Below are 15457 nucleotides of genomic sequence, written 5' to 3'. Positions count from 1 at the left end.
GACAGCACACCAGTTATTTCAACACCTGGGGAATAACTAACTTAGGGTGTGGAATAAAAATACAATTGCTAGCAGTAAATGACAAAGTTTATTAACATAGTCTCCAAGGGTCATTCAAACATGCTGAATCACAGGCAGCATTGGTATCCCTAAAGTAATCTGCATTTTTGATTTATACTCGCAGCATTCTTGTGGCTTGATTTTTCTCTTGATTATATAAAAGCAATAAGAACTGTATTTGCTGATTTTTTTTCTCTTTTTTTTGGCACTTTGAAGTTAGGCGGCATTCCATCTTACTACTTGTCTCTTCTGTTCCTCACAGTATAAGTTGTATTCAAGGAAGAGCATTAGTAAAAATGGAGAAAAACAAATTCAGTTCTGTAACATGGTATTAGTAAGAAGGCAGATGCCAGAAACACCTATGAGTATTGCATAAAGCCCCTTCTCAAAGAAGATTCTTTATGCAATAAGTTTTAAAGGTGACATGGCAAAATTTGAAAAATATTTTAAATTTTCACAGTTGAAGCTTTGGCCTTTGGTTTACACCCATTGAGATTTTGAGGGCTTATAAGCATCTCTCAGTGCAGCATGTAGCAGGCCCTTTTTATTTTCCGTGACATCTACAGATGATGTAGGAGCTCTTCACAGGGAAAAAATGTTGTTTTCTCCTTCAGCACCACTGAAAACTTTTTCAAGGTCTTCCGCTTGTCCAAGGCTGTAGTGAGAAGCATAGATCACTATGGATGGGGCAAAAGTACATTGCTGCTTCAGAGCATCCTTTCTTATTTGTAACATCGGCAAATTCCCATTGAAACAGAGACCAGAAGCTACTGAGTCCACTGACTTCAGTGGTGCAATGCCTACATTTCACGCCAGAGTGCTTGCATTCTTCTAACGGATAGGAAAGGGCTGTTGAGATCTTATAATGACAGCTGTAGGGTAACCACCATGGGATTCAGAGAAGAGTCCCTCCTTGACCCCCAATCCTTATCTCCTAGGTAGGTATGCAGTGGGGGACCATCTACCATTGAAAAATTATTGGTCTTTGGCAAAGGGATGATACTTCAATGGACTACTCTGTTGTTTGTCTAGATAAAATCTTTTTTTCAACATAAGCCAGAAGACGTGAACTTATCAGTTACACCTGCGCAGGGTGACTCATCACACCTCCATATTTCATATCTGCCTCAAAACCATCACCTCAGTGATCACCTCAGATAGTTCAGTGTGACCCAACTAGTGTGTGAGAAGGTGCAGTAGTCCCATGACACCTGCAAGATTTTTCTAGTGGTGGAAAGCTTGGTTTGCCACACTGCTGCAATGTACCCTTCATGGGGTCCATTCTTTGTGTATTGGCATGAATTGCCACTCCATGGAGGACTGTCCATAAATCTTTGGTCCCTTTCTGAGTGTTCATTTTGCCAGTTGATCATCATAACCATTTATCTCTTAATTTCTTTAAAATAACCCCACCAGGGTCATGCCCTGGTATTCGATCAAAGAATAAAGCAAATGAGGTACGTACTTAAGCTGGGGTCTCTACATAGCAGTAAGTACCGATTGCTGAAGTTCTTCTGTGCTCTGGATGTCTGTTCATCGCTAGATAGCAGCAGTATCCAGGAACCACTGCTTGATTTTCTGGGGCGAAGTTATGTGAAGCTTGCTCGTAATACAATTTTGGTAGTCAGCACCACAAGCCAATTCTACAACCATTACAATCAGTGGCCAATACCTTTCTGCCTCTAAGAAAAATTACATTGGAACTTTTAATAGGAAATTACAAAATGGATTACCTTTTTATTATAAACTTCTTTGTGTGTTTACCTAGAAGCAAAATAATATTAATGTCACAATGGCAAAAAGAAATCTATAATTCTAATGAAACAGTCATATTAGTTCAAAAGCAAAGATAGCAAGGTGCAAACTTTCTGTGGGCTAAGCAGGAGAGAAAGGATCTCATTCTGATTTAAGTTACACCAATGTCTGCCGGGAGCAATTCCAGGAATCTACAGGACCACTTTACCATAAAGCAAGAGCCAACAAGATGAACCAGACCTGCAATAAGTGAGTGAACAGGTTCTTTGCACAGGCTTCCTCCTGCTGCATCCCCACCAACTCATGCTCCCTGGTCTCCTCGTGGTGACACAGTCCTGGAGTGAGGACAGCAACCCCCATAAAATGAACAGACTGCTGTCACAGGGGCTGTGGCAGATTTAGCAGAGATTAACCAGAGATACAGAAGCATGTCTGCACTAGGCCAGCATTGGAAACATTAATCAATTATGTGCATAGGGATACTTACGTTTCCAAAACAACGAGAGCATCAGTATGGAAAGAATGCACACCAGTATGGGACAGGCAATGAGAATGGCATAGCTGGGAAACTGGAAGGGAGAAGAGAAAAACTGAAAAGGCTTTAGAAGCATGTTTACTTCAGACCTATTCACACAGGAGCAGGTTGCCGCAGTGGCTCAGAGCTCTGATATATCTGCTTTGGGCTAGAGTTTGCAATGCTTTTCTGAGCTTGCCTGTACAAAGTATGGAGAAGACATATCAGGTTGATCACGATAAACAAATGAATTACCTGTTAAGTATTTAATAAATCCTCTTCTGAAGCATTTGACCCTAGATTCATCCCACTTAACATGAACTTCTTAATAAGGTATCTAAAGGAGGAGCTTATTCACCCTCATCCTTCTCTTAATTAGAGACTGAGAAGCACAACAACCCTCCCAAGTTGCCCCGAGGATGCTACCTCTGCCTGTCTTACAGGGTATCGGGGGATGAGGTTTTGCTAAAGTGTCCAAGCCAGATGGGATGGCCACAGGCCACTGGAAAGGTGAATAGATGGTTCCTGAGCTTCTAAACAAATGTTCAAGCTACTGTTTGCAAACAGTATGAGTACATTGAAAAACACTAACATGTCCTGCTGTTCTTCTGGTTTCTAGTTAAACACTCTTGAAACTTAGAGGACGTTCTACCTTATCTCTGTTATCATCATGTTCCTCAGCGTTGCCGTCTGAAATTGCTGAAATCTCTGAAAATAAAAGAAATTACAATTATTATTGGCACAGTCACCTGAAGGAGTGAGGGCTGCTGTGGTTGTCATTGCGTTAATCAAGGAGTCATGAACTCAGGGAATGAGGAGGGCAAAATCTGGCCCTGAATAAGAGAAATAAAGCACCTTGCAACCAAAAGAGAACAATTTGTTTCAGCCACAAATGGTGTATCAGGCAGCCATTGGGAAATGTCAGTCTTCATCAAGGAAAGAGGAGGCTTCCCAGGGACAGGCCGTGAAGCAAGACAGTAGCAACCTGTCTGCTCTGAAGGAGTGTTCACTTCTGTAAGCATGGCAAGATGTCATAGGGAGCAGGGGTAGTAAACAAGGTACAAGTCTAAGTGGAGGAACTGCCTCAGTTTAATTGTGGTCAGACTTACGAGTGATTGCAGTTTTTGAAAGCTGCATTAGTACTGAAAACCACAGGAAACATCTTTCTGTTCAGATAACTTGCCACAGATTTAAGATATCTCTATGAAGATGATGCATTTTTTTTCTATCTAGGATATTAAGAATAATGCAGTTCTAGTTTTCTAAGCTTTGGAAGCAGGGATGTACTAAATGAACGCTCAAGAACTCTTGCAGAAAACTTTTCTGCTCTTATCCTATGATCCTACTCTCTTATTTTTGCTAGTGAATTTAAAGTCACAAAAACTTATTCTAGGCTTTGGCTTTGGCTCATCGCGACCTCATGCTACAAAGTACTGAAGTATTTAAGTATTTGGAGCACTTGATCCGACACAGGGAGCACCCAATGTTTAGCAGCATCTTAAAAACAGAGGAGCCACTCAGCTTAGTGAATCAAAACCTCAGGTTACATGCTATGGCAGAAAAGCTCCTATGCCTTAGGTCATGCCCTAATGTATAGGAAGACTGTGATGAGTAGTGCTTTCAAAGGTTTGACAAGTGAACAACTATGGAGCCTCCATCTGAGCAAAATGTACCAGGGACCAGATGAGTCATTTGTCAGGGCATGTACATGTAACATGCTTGCAGTGCCCAAGATCGCAGCCGAAGGAAACTTTATATGCGTGAGATACCCAGAATGTCAAATGGTAATGGGGGTGATCATATGGCCACCAATAATCTCCTTAGCAAAAAAATGGGTTTTTTTCTTTTTTTTTTAACTTTTCAGAGTATGTTCTTCAGTGAATAACCTGATCTCCCCCAAATTTCTCAGTTCTGATCAGCTCTCTCTGAGAGCTGAGTTGATTTGTCTCCATGTACCAAATAACATGCTTGCGTTTTATCAAAGATATGGACAGGGCACAGGTAGCTCACATGCATGCAGCTGTAGCTAGAAGTTTGCACTGGAATAGGAAAGAGATTATTGCTAATAAGCACTACAGCTAAACACATATAAGTAATAAAACCCTAGCAAGTGCTAAAAATCCCAGGGCTACATGAACATTGCATTTTGTCATACGCCTGTTTTATGTCACCCCTCATTTTGTCGGAGAGGAGAGGAGAGGAGAGGAGAGGAGAGGAGAGGAGAGGAGAGGAGAGGAGAGAACTCTAGCTCAGCAGAACTACCCCCAAATACACAAGTTGCATATCTCTGACATGCATGTCCCACAAGTCAAAATTAAACTTTCTGTTTAATCTGCTGCAGCCTGGCTGATGGAAGCAACTACTACTGCTTACTCTCCATACCTGAAGGAGCGAGGGTTGTCATCAGGATCTGAAGCGTGGTTGAGGCTGGCGGGGTGGTTGCTGGGAGAAAGCAGGCAAAGACAGAAGAGAAACTAAATCAGAACCTGGTCAGCAGGAACCAACTGCCCCAGCTAACTCAACCTATCCGGCAAGAATTTTGTTGGAGACGGAGGGCTTTGTTCACCATGGTTTTCTCTCCTAGCTGCTGTGCTAACATCAACACAGAGTTCAGCAACAGATTAGCCTTCCCTTACATGACAATAAGGCTGAAGTTGGTCTATTTAGTGCATTATTTCACAGAGTAAAAGGAGACTGAGTGAAGACCTTAACTTGGCTTATGACTCTTATTAGTGCTCAATTATGCTGCAGCGTTTTCACACATTATGACAGTTTATCTCTCGGAAATAGCACGACGCAGTTTTTTGTATGGGTGGGAGTGTACATGACTCACATAAGCATGGTATGTTTTCTGCTGTTACTGCTTTTGCAGTGGCTCTTTCTAGCCCACAGTCATAACTTAAGTTGCCCCCAGAATCCCAGAGGTAAGACCCTTTGCAAAACTCCCTATTTACAATGGCAGAATAGAGGCATTATCCAGAACTATATGGAAGACAAGTGAGACAGGGGTGAGAAACCCTCACAAATGCTGAAGAGACCATTTAAGTCTCTTCTATGAGCCCTCTGCAGGGACATTAAGGAACGGTTTCCTAAATGCTATTTCTACTCTAAGTCTCTAGGTCTAGCAAAAGAAGACCTGCAAAAATCTAAATATTGTGTTTTTAAGAATGAAGAGATTCTTGGCACTAGTTGAAACTAAAAGGATTCCCTTGACAGCCAAATATGCCATGTCATCCTTGAGTTTTAGCTTTACTTTTTTTAAGTCCTCATTCAAGGGCATCTGGTGGGCAGGCTATCACACCTGAATAACTTGGGCAGTTCTACTTTTATACTTGACTGAGGGACATGAAGTGAAAACTTCATGGAAGTTTGTTCATTTCTCAGATATGGTATGATTTTGTATACCAGTTCCTTTTCTCTTGAAGGAATAACTGATAGTTGTGGTAATTGCCTGCTGCTTCCCATCACGACCAATGACACATGTTAAGCACTGGAGAACTGAGCCTGCAGTCACATCTGGCTGAATATATTCAGTGAGGTTCAAAGTTCACAACACCCAGGCAGGATTTAAAATGGAAAGCTCAAAGAACTCACAGTGATGACAAATCGGGTATCTGAGAAATTAATCTTGGATGGCAACAAAGACCAGTTCTTAACCTCTCTCAGACCTGAGATACCCAGCAGTAGTGAGTGACTCAAAATCTACTTCCTCTGGAGGCTTAAAAACATGTTTTGCTCAGTTATTGTTACATCCTGATTTCACACAATTTCTGTAGGGACCCCAGATACCTCTTACTTCCAGATGCAATGAATAGCTATCAGTATATGTTTGGTACAATCTTAAGAATAGTCAATACTTTTGTTTATGACAACTTCTTAATTTCTCTGAACATGCAACTTCTGGCCTTGCACCATTATCCTACTCACCTGCAGTTTGCAGGTCTTCCACCATAAAAGAAGTGTCAGCACTTTTAGTTCCCATCGCAGCTGGAAGTGTACTTTGGAATTCAGTAGTTACTGAAACAAAATAAAAAGTAATGCTTATAAAGATCACAGATTAGGGGTGTCTTCATATGTCATTCAAACTTGCTTGCACAGTTCTGCATCTGCAACTAAGAGGTGAAAATCTGCACTTCAGTTTTCCTGTCTGCAGCTCATCCTACCCAGATAACAGATGTACTTCACTAGCACGGCCTGTGGTTAGATGTTTTAACTGTTCAGCTGTGGATGTAATTAATGGTTGCCAAGCTTAACTGGGGCATGGGAGATATGCCTGGGATTATGGCTGGGAGACAAGAGATGATAGAGAAAAGCTGTCCTCAGAGGTTCATGTCAGAAAGAACTTCAAGTGACAGAAGACCCAAGAAAGCTGCAAAAAACAGCCTTGCATGCAGACATCAATCTGTAGAAAAGTCATTGATGTGGATAAAGTGGCAACCTAGGAATGGTTAGGATAATAACAGGTCACTGATCAATTAAATAATAACAACAATGTAAGTATTCAATTTCAAGCATGTTTTGAATTCTCACTGACTTTATTGCTCAAGTAGAATGTGCTCTAAACTAACCTTTTCAGCAGACCATTTCAATTGTGTTTCCCAAATCAAGACAAAAAATAATGCAAAGTTGAGTGAATCTCTCCTACTCCATCCCAGGTGCAGGACTTTGCATTTATTTCTGTTGTAGTTCGTGAGGTTTCTGTCACATTATTTCTCCAGCCTGTTAAAACTCCTCTGAATGCAAGCCTGACCCTCGGCTATCTTTGCCATTCACCCCAGTTTGGCATCATCCACATTTGACCTATGTTTCCTTAAACCTCCTGAGACATACCCATAGGCATCTCGGGGAAAACTCCCCAGCTACAAATATAAGTATCTGGAGGGTCTCTATGATGCCAGAGTCAGGCTAACACAGACCATTTCTGTTACACAGAAAAAAGAAAGGATTGGTGCTGGTTACCCTTTGTACTTCCAGGAAGAGGGACAGTCTCTGCTGGGCAGAACATGTCGTCATCTTCAGTCTTCATGTCAGCTGCTTGGAAACCAGTTGAAAAATCTGGGAGAGCACTGGTTGTCACCATAGTTTCTGGAAAAATATCATTTGCTGTCACAGCAAATGTTGGGGGAGCAATGGTCTCTACTGCGGGAGACTCGGTGGCTGCAGTTGTCTCTAGAGAGATGGTGTTTGTCAGGAGGACAGCAGTCTCTGCTGTTGTTTGGTGATCAGAGGTTGTTTGGGGAGAAAAAGTTGTTTTTCTAAAATGTTTGGGGGAAACGGGAGCCTCTCTCGTGGTGGTTCTCATCACTGGAGGGGCTGCATGGATAAAAAACATAGCCAAGAGAAAAGCTAGATCAGAGTATTCACAACCGACCCTGAGGAAAGCCAACCCACAAATGGATTAAAATTATCTAGCTGCTAAAATATTGACAATGAAGGTGGAAGAGTAGCTCTTTAAAAAGGCTGTTTAATTAGCAGAAAAAATGCCCCAGCCAAAGCAATTGACCCTCTTACAGAAATAGGAGGGACAGAACCTTCCACGGCAGAGCCCAAAAACCTGAAAACTTTGTGATTTTGCTTTTCAATGTCCTCATAAAAATAAAATAAAATAAAATAAAATAAAATAAAATAAAATAAAATAAAATAAAATAAAATAAAATAAAATAAAATAAAATAAAATAAAATAAAATAAAATAAAATAATAATACTCAATTTTCAGCTACAAGCTTCTTGCTCATCTTTTCAACTGGTCCTTTTCTATGAGCTCTGTTGCCCTCAAACACAGCAATAGACATGGGATTGCAGCATTTTTCCCCCACTCTCCTGTTATATTGCTTACAACAGGCACACAAGAGTGCTGTGTACATCAGCACCAATTGCACTCCTGAACACCCTGTAAAAGTCAGAAAAAAATTTGTCTTTCTGTAGTGTGGAGGGTGGGTAACATCTTTTTTTTCTGTGCTTTGCAATACTTTTCAGCCTCTTCTCGACTTTGTAAGACCCTTACTTTATCCTGCAGCTCAGCAAAATAATAGGAAGGGGAAAAAGTCCTTCAAGACTCTAAGACAAAATTACTAAACATGTGGGTCTCCTTATGACATGAACCAAACAAAAGCCTTTTTGGTGTTGAGGTGAACCCCAAATGAAAAACTGAATTTCATTCCAAGGGCTCTTCAAATGATAAACCCCTTTTTTAAATTCCATCTTCTTTTAAAACATCAAATACGGCTACACAATGAGAAATTAAATATTTCATTTGAAAGGTAAAATAAGGGTAAAAGTTACTATTTTCTCATCAAAACCACTCATTGAATGTGATTCAAACGGGCAACTGGTTGCAGACCTCCCTTGAAAACTATGTAATTTAGGAAAAACACTTTTTGCCAAAACAAAGCAGCAAAAAAAAAAAAAAAAAAAAAAGTGCACATAAACTCAGATTTTAAACTCCCATCAGTGAGGGGTTTCTCCCTGCTGGCTGTATCACGAAGGTCCCCAAACTCACCTCGGACCACCTCCAGCCGCATGTTCTGTTTGATGTCGTTGAACCAGCCTGGGATCTCTACGCGGCAGCAGTACGTACCTGCATCTTCTGCCTTCACTTTCCCGATCGTGAGAGACACATCCCCGTAGGAAATATAGCCCTGGAGATTGTATCTCTGAGATTTTCTGAACGTCACCCTATTCCCAGTGGTGTGCAGAATTTTGTTACTGCACTTCGAATTTGGGCAGGGGCCTCGGCCCCAGCACATGTCGGAGATGTCCTTATGACGTGCCACCCGGTAGAAGCAAGGCAACTTAACCGGCTGCCCTATTACTCCTCTAACGACAGCTTCAGGGGCAGCGTGGGCTGTGAAGGAAGAACAAGGAAAGATGAGTGCTGGCAGTCTCCGATGCCTGACTCCATGCCACACAGTGAGGCAGGAAAAGAAACACTCCTGCCTGCAGGCCACAGGCACCGGCCCCCCGAGCCCTCCCCAGGAGCCCATGGCAGCTAATGGCCCAGGGCACAACGGTGACAGCCAGCGGCTCGCACGTGTGGGCTCGCTGCTGCTGCTGGAGGGCTGTGCTCGGGCCCCAGCCAGCTGCCCACGAGCACATTGCTCACATCAAATACGTGGTGAGAGACGCTCAGGTCTGCCGCTGGCAGCCCGAGCGCAGACTAGACCTGTGCAAGTGGAATTTAGGAACTCTGCTCCCATCCCGTCTCCCCTCCTAAGAGGCTGTTTGAAAGTTGTTCAGAAACCTAGTGTGACGTACATTTGTTTTTCTCAGTCCACCATCATCTCCTTCAAAGAAGAAAATGCGGTCATGGTTGCCTTTCACTGACAGTCTCAATAGCAGGGACCAAGACACCTATTCACACGTGAAATTAGAGCCTAATTAAGCTGCAGAACAGTGGGATCTGTCTGTGGGAACCTGTTCTCAGAAAGTGCACTGCTTTTTCTGCTCCTGAGCAAGCCCTGCCAACTATCCCACTTACCTTGCAGAGCGCTGCGTACATAGAAGCTTTAACTGCTAATGTTATACTGATCTTTAAAAGAGCATACGCATGCTTTCCTTGTGCTCTTACTCTTAATGACCAGCTTTATGTGGCGTTTACAGCCAATACACACCTCAGCATCTGATTTGAATCTTTGCTGCGTATTGTTCTTTCTTAACAGTTCTCAGATTGCCCTAAAAGGGATTTCTTCTTCATGAAAGGCACTACAGAAAAAAAGGTTCCCATATAGTAACAAATCTTTTCTGATTTACATTCATCTAGTCTGTGCCGGTCCTCCTACCTTTTTGCCTTTTTCCCCCATGTTATGGTTTACATATGATGGAGCAGGAACAGAGGGACCAGGGAGCATCCAGATCTGGTCCTCTGCTGCAGCAAGAGGATCATCCCACAGATCTGATGTCTCATAGCCAGCTTGCTTACCCCAAAGAGGACTTACAGCAGTTGCTGCTATTATCACCAGCTTTGGCCCTGGTTTGCCAAACATTTCTATTTTGCCAGCTGTTTGAATGCCTTTTCTTTTTGGCATGACTCCCAGATAGCAAACAGATGCTTCCAACTGTGTCCATGTCTCTTTTGTTTTGTCTTTAATGGACTATTCCCCAGGTGAGGTTTTAGTCTGTGGCAAGCTGCCTCATGACTTGTTATTGGGATGACATTTCAGCTTCATTATTGCTTATTCCATTGGCAAGATAAGCCAACTCGTTCAGGTTTCTAGAGCTCCAAATGCTAAAAAGAGTAGAGGCAGACAAAACAACACGCAGTATGGTGTGAAGGACAGAAGCTTCTGCAGTGAAATGAAGGTAGGATGTGCCAAAGAAAACGAATTCCTGAATATAGGATAAGGCTTTGCAAGATGGCTGCTTGTTTTAGTCCTTGGAAAGGGTAGGTTCATTTGCCTTCTTACAGCAAAACAAACAGAGAAAATAGCCTCTTTCTGTGACAACAGAACAAAAAAGTTCATCCAGTTGACCTTGAAAGTATCCCTAGGGGAGCAGGGGGTTAGTCACTGAGTGAGTTAACACGTATTTTCAAGTCAGCCCAACAAACATGTGTGTAAAACCAAGACCAGCTTGAACTACTCCTGGAATTAAGGTCACTGCTGCTTGAGGAGAAATGGGCTTATCTTCTGTACTTATTTCATCCCAGTCCTGCACAGCACAAAAGCAGCTTCATTAAGCGACCCTTTAACAAATGAATATTCGCCTGCTCTTCTCTTTGAAAGAAGAACCCTGAGCTTACTAAACAAATAAATAAATAAAAAGAAGAAGAGGGAAGACAGAAGGCACCAGAGTGTCTCCAGTGCAGTTTCCCACCAGTATTGGTGCTAGAAAGTTACAGGTTTTGCAGTTTCAAATCCTCTTTTAATTTATGTGAAGCTAATGTTGCTAACATCTGCCTGCACTGCAGGTCGGTATGGAAAGCTTCAATACCACAACTGCCTTGATTCAACAGTATGAACCTCTGCAAGGGCTAAATAACTTCCTTCTCAGTCGCAGCCTCTTCCACAGACACATTTTCCAAAAGAAACAGTAAATAGGACTGACTAACATGTCTTTGAAATTAAGAGGTTTCTGAGGCCATTATACTGTGACACCCTGGTCTTACTGTGAGAGGAATCCTACCCTTGTCCATGGCAATGAGCCTCCTAGGCATTCCGATTTGACCCAAGGCACCCCGAGCATCAGCTATGCCTGGGTGGTCCCACTGAAGTCAGTGAGGTGTGCCACTCTAAGCCTTTAATCCAAGTGAGGGAGAAATGGACTGCAAATATATAATATATCTTCCAAAATAGAAAGGAATATTCATAATTGTTCAGATCATACAGATATATACATATTTATATATAGTCTCTCCTGAACCAACCCTCAATGACAGTTAGTATTCAGCAGTAACTCCAGTAGTTGCTGTTGTCGTGGTCTTCTCTCCTGTAGACTGGACATTGGATGAACAAAGACATAAATCCTACATCCTCCAGCCAAGGCGGCTGGTTGAAAAACATATTTTTTTTTCTTGATCTATTTCTGGAATAATTTTCCTTCTTTGTAGAAGATATTTGGTATCTTTTCCCTATCAACCCTTTTTTTTTTTAATTTCTTCTTGAAGCTTCTGTACTGATGAAATTGCAGAGAAAATTACCGATAAACAGAAAAGAAGCATTTAACTGCCCGCTCTGCTGATTTCCTGAGTCTCAAGACTACCAATTTTCAGCACTGATCCAAGCTAAAGAGAAAGTAACAAAAAGCCATTCTCACCCATCAGTAGCTCTGCATAGAGAAAGTTTTTGAAAATAGGACCAAATGGAGGCAAGGATCTCCAATTTATTTTGAGGCTGAAGATACAGCAGGGAAGGGAAGATACAGTTTCTTCTGCTGAGACTGGCAAAAGACAAAAAATACTACGGAATTCCCTGGGCTACAGCAAAGTGCTGGAGAAGCACCACTTGTGCAGCAGACGCCACGGAGGTTGTATTACCTTCCCTCAACGGATCACTTCTTGCCCCTCAGTGTATCGTGCCGCTGACCATCTTTTCCGCTACTTTTCAGATCAATTTAAGAACATTGCAGTTGCTGCAGATGTTATACATAGTATTTCATCCTGGCAGAGGTTAGCCAATTAATATTTAGCCACCTGAGACAGAATTTCCTGAAATGCCTAAGTGATTTAAAAGCTCATGCCCCACTGAAAGTGGGTGAACCCACATTCCTGAGCCACCCCAGGCAATTTGGAAACTGCATTGTTGATACCTAAATGCACATGCAGAAACGTAGCCGATACCAACGGCGCTTGCAAGACCCAGTCTCCCAGGTTACTCTTCTTTGACTTCTATCTCTTTTAGGATTTAGATTCATATGGGAGAACTGACCATTTGGGAGTAAAAGGAGAGGAATCTCCAGCCCTGCTTTCCCATATTCAGTTCATGGCAGCAAACAGCCCTCAGAGTTACAGAAAATCCTTCCTTTATCATGTCTATACACTCATTAGTCTGTCAATATTTCAATTCCCTAGCTTAGGCTGTGTCAGCTCTGTAGTGTGGTGGAGAGACAGATAAAGAATCAAAGCCAGCAGTAGACATTTAATAGTAGTAAAGAAATTAGATCATTTTGGGGGAGCATTAACCGAGACTATATACAGAGGAAACGACATACATTTTTAAAAAGAAAAAAAATTTTCTCAATCAGTATTAAGTCAGTAAGTTAAGACAAGTTTTGAAGTTCTGTATACAATTACGACCCTTTTCACTGTTTTGTTTTCATAAAACAAGCGTCTCTGTTTTTAATTTTACAAAACTTGTTTTCTGAGCAAGCATACAAAAAGCAGGTGAAGACTCACCTATAAAGATCTGTATCATAATCCAGTGAAACAGCACAAAATGGGACATTTTAGTTGATGGAGACTCCAGGGCAGTGAGTGGAAGGAGAGAAAACTAGATCTCACACTTTCCTGAGATGCTGAGTGAGCCCTACTGAAGTCTCATTTCTCCATTTCCAGATTTTATGTACTGCAACTGCTTCTTTCCTACGCTTCCGGCTAGAAGCTGGTTAAGAGAGGTGATCCTCCTCTGTATTTAGCAATGATGTGGCCTCATTTTGCGTACTGTGTGCAGTTCTGGGCCCCACAATTTAAGAAGGATGTTAAGGTCAGCCCAGTGGTCAGGCAGTTGGACTAGATGATCATTGTATGTCCCCTCCAACTGAACTATTCTATCCTATCCCATTCTATCCTACTTTCCTTCCTCTTCCAGGACACTCGGCATGGTACTCCTACCAGAAATTTCAATATACTATTTGTTTTGCCTTTCCATGGATCTCTTAAGATCTATTGCTGTTCTGTAGCGCTGAGCAGGAAGAACAAGCTCCGTGGTCTTATACTCCTAAATATTTGGTTTAGTCTCCACCTCTGACTTTGATTATATTTTCTTAATCCCTTCATTTTCCCTGATTCTGCCTTCTGCTTGAAGACGCCCCTCTTTCTTTCACCAGCTTCATATTTTCTATTTGCAAAGACAGCCTTGGAGATACTCTCACAAATGTTTTCTTGCCAAAAAACATCCTTCCCAAAGATATGCAACACCAACTCCAAGAAGTACTTTTTAATTTTTCTGACTTTTTTTTACGCTTTCTGACCAATTGATAAAGAAGTTCTCTGGAAAAAATGAGTAATAAAGCAAAAGTAATAAAACATTAAGGTCAGGAATTAAGAATTGCAGACAGACAAAATTCTGTGCAAATAAACGTAGCACAGTGCAAATGGGAGAAGCAATTCCAAAGTCAAATGCTGAAATTATAGGCTTTAACCAGACTCTCCTGAGAGAGGAGACTTTGGGCTTATCATGAGTAGTCAAGCCCGTGAAAGTATCACCCCTCTGCTTGGTAGCATTAAAAAAGGCAAATCAAATTTAGCAGTTATTAGTAAAGCAATAGAAAACAAAGCAGAAGACAGCATTATACCACTGCACAAATCTACCTTGGATCCTAAGTATGATTCTAGTCGCCTCAAAGCATATGTTGGATCTGGAAAATGTTCCAGTAAGGGCAAAAAGAATGATGGAAAGTATGGAAGTGTTTCCACAGGAGGACTAGATGGGTAGTCCAGGATGAGTCAGCCTGGAAAAGGGATAACCTAAGAGGCACCACGAACAGGTCTACAAAAACTTGAGTAGCACAGAAAGGTTGAAGAGGGATTAGCTGTTAGTTATCCCCCGCAACACTGCTTCAGAGAAGGACTCTTGTGCTTGCAGACCTGTTGGACTCAGTAGTACATTGGAGTAGGAGGCTACGTCTCATTAGCATCCTCATCCCTCACACCAGCACTACATTACAGTGGCAAGAAGTAGATCCCCAACAGACCAGGCTCCAGCAAGCCAGGATGCCTGGTGTCTTTCAGCAGCGTATAGCCAGCTGATGCTGCCGTAGCCAACTTAGCAGCAGATTCAAGCAGCGTGAAGCTCAGAGAACTATTCTGAATCAAAGTGATGATCCGATGCTGCTCTGCATCCTCACATGCTTCAGTGCAGCATAAACAGCAACCGGGGGGATAGACACAAGAATACAGCAGTGCCTTATTGTTAACGTTATCAGGCAGGTTAACCAGCAATCAGTAAAACATCTAATTTGCTATATTCTACCAGGTACCGTTCATACAATGCCAAGTACACACAGCCCCAGCTGTTCTGTGAACAGAAATAATGAAATGTGATGTGGCCAATATCCTGGAGACTTCTTCCCTGCAGTGACCCCAGTTTTTGTCTCCCATCGCTCACCATTAAGCAGTGGCTGTGAGCCTATGCCCAGCTGATGCCAGTGCAGAGAGTATGTGAATCCCACTGGAGCACAAATTTGGATCTTTATCCAGCCACCAATTTCCATGAAGCTTGTCATAACAGAATTGGTTGGTATGTTGCAGGTGACTAGGGAAGGAAGAGGATGAACACAACATCAACGTCAGCTTTGTTTGTTTAGCAAGACTGGGCTAAATGCAGCAGAAGGAATTGAAAAAGGCCACACAAAATCCAAGTGTGCTGGGTAGAACCAGAAAAATGGGGCTTGCTTGCTGCTTCTGCACTGCTATCTAGTGGCTTCTTGCAGGCAGAAAAGGCAGAGAGCTGTCTTAAAAAAAAAATCAGTTTGCAG

General features: G+C 42.1%; 1 protein-coding gene across 1 annotated transcript; it reads right to left on the bottom strand.

Moving 5' to 3' along the window:
• Positions 1–1800: 1800 nt before the first annotated feature.
• On the bottom strand, positions 1801–13206 carry LOC309410125 (uncharacterized protein; the record flags this gene model as incomplete). Its single annotated transcript, XM_082006464.1, has 8 exons — positions 1801–1824; positions 2056–2150; positions 2303–2384; positions 2982–3037; positions 6257–6346; positions 7298–7642; positions 8829–9173; positions 13158–13206. The coding sequence occupies 8 exons, from the start codon at positions 13204–13206 to the stop codon at positions 1801–1803; spliced, it is 1086 nt and encodes a 361-aa protein (XP_081862590.1).
• Between the last annotated feature and the right edge of the window lie 2251 nt (positions 13207–15457).

This window comes from Phaethon aethereus (assembly GCF_964289735.1).
Source record: "Phaethon aethereus genome assembly, chromosome: 14".
Lineage (NCBI taxonomy): Eukaryota > Metazoa > Chordata > Aves > Phaethontiformes > Phaethontidae > Phaethon > Phaethon aethereus.
This window is presented reverse-complemented; position numbering and strand designations above follow the sequence as displayed.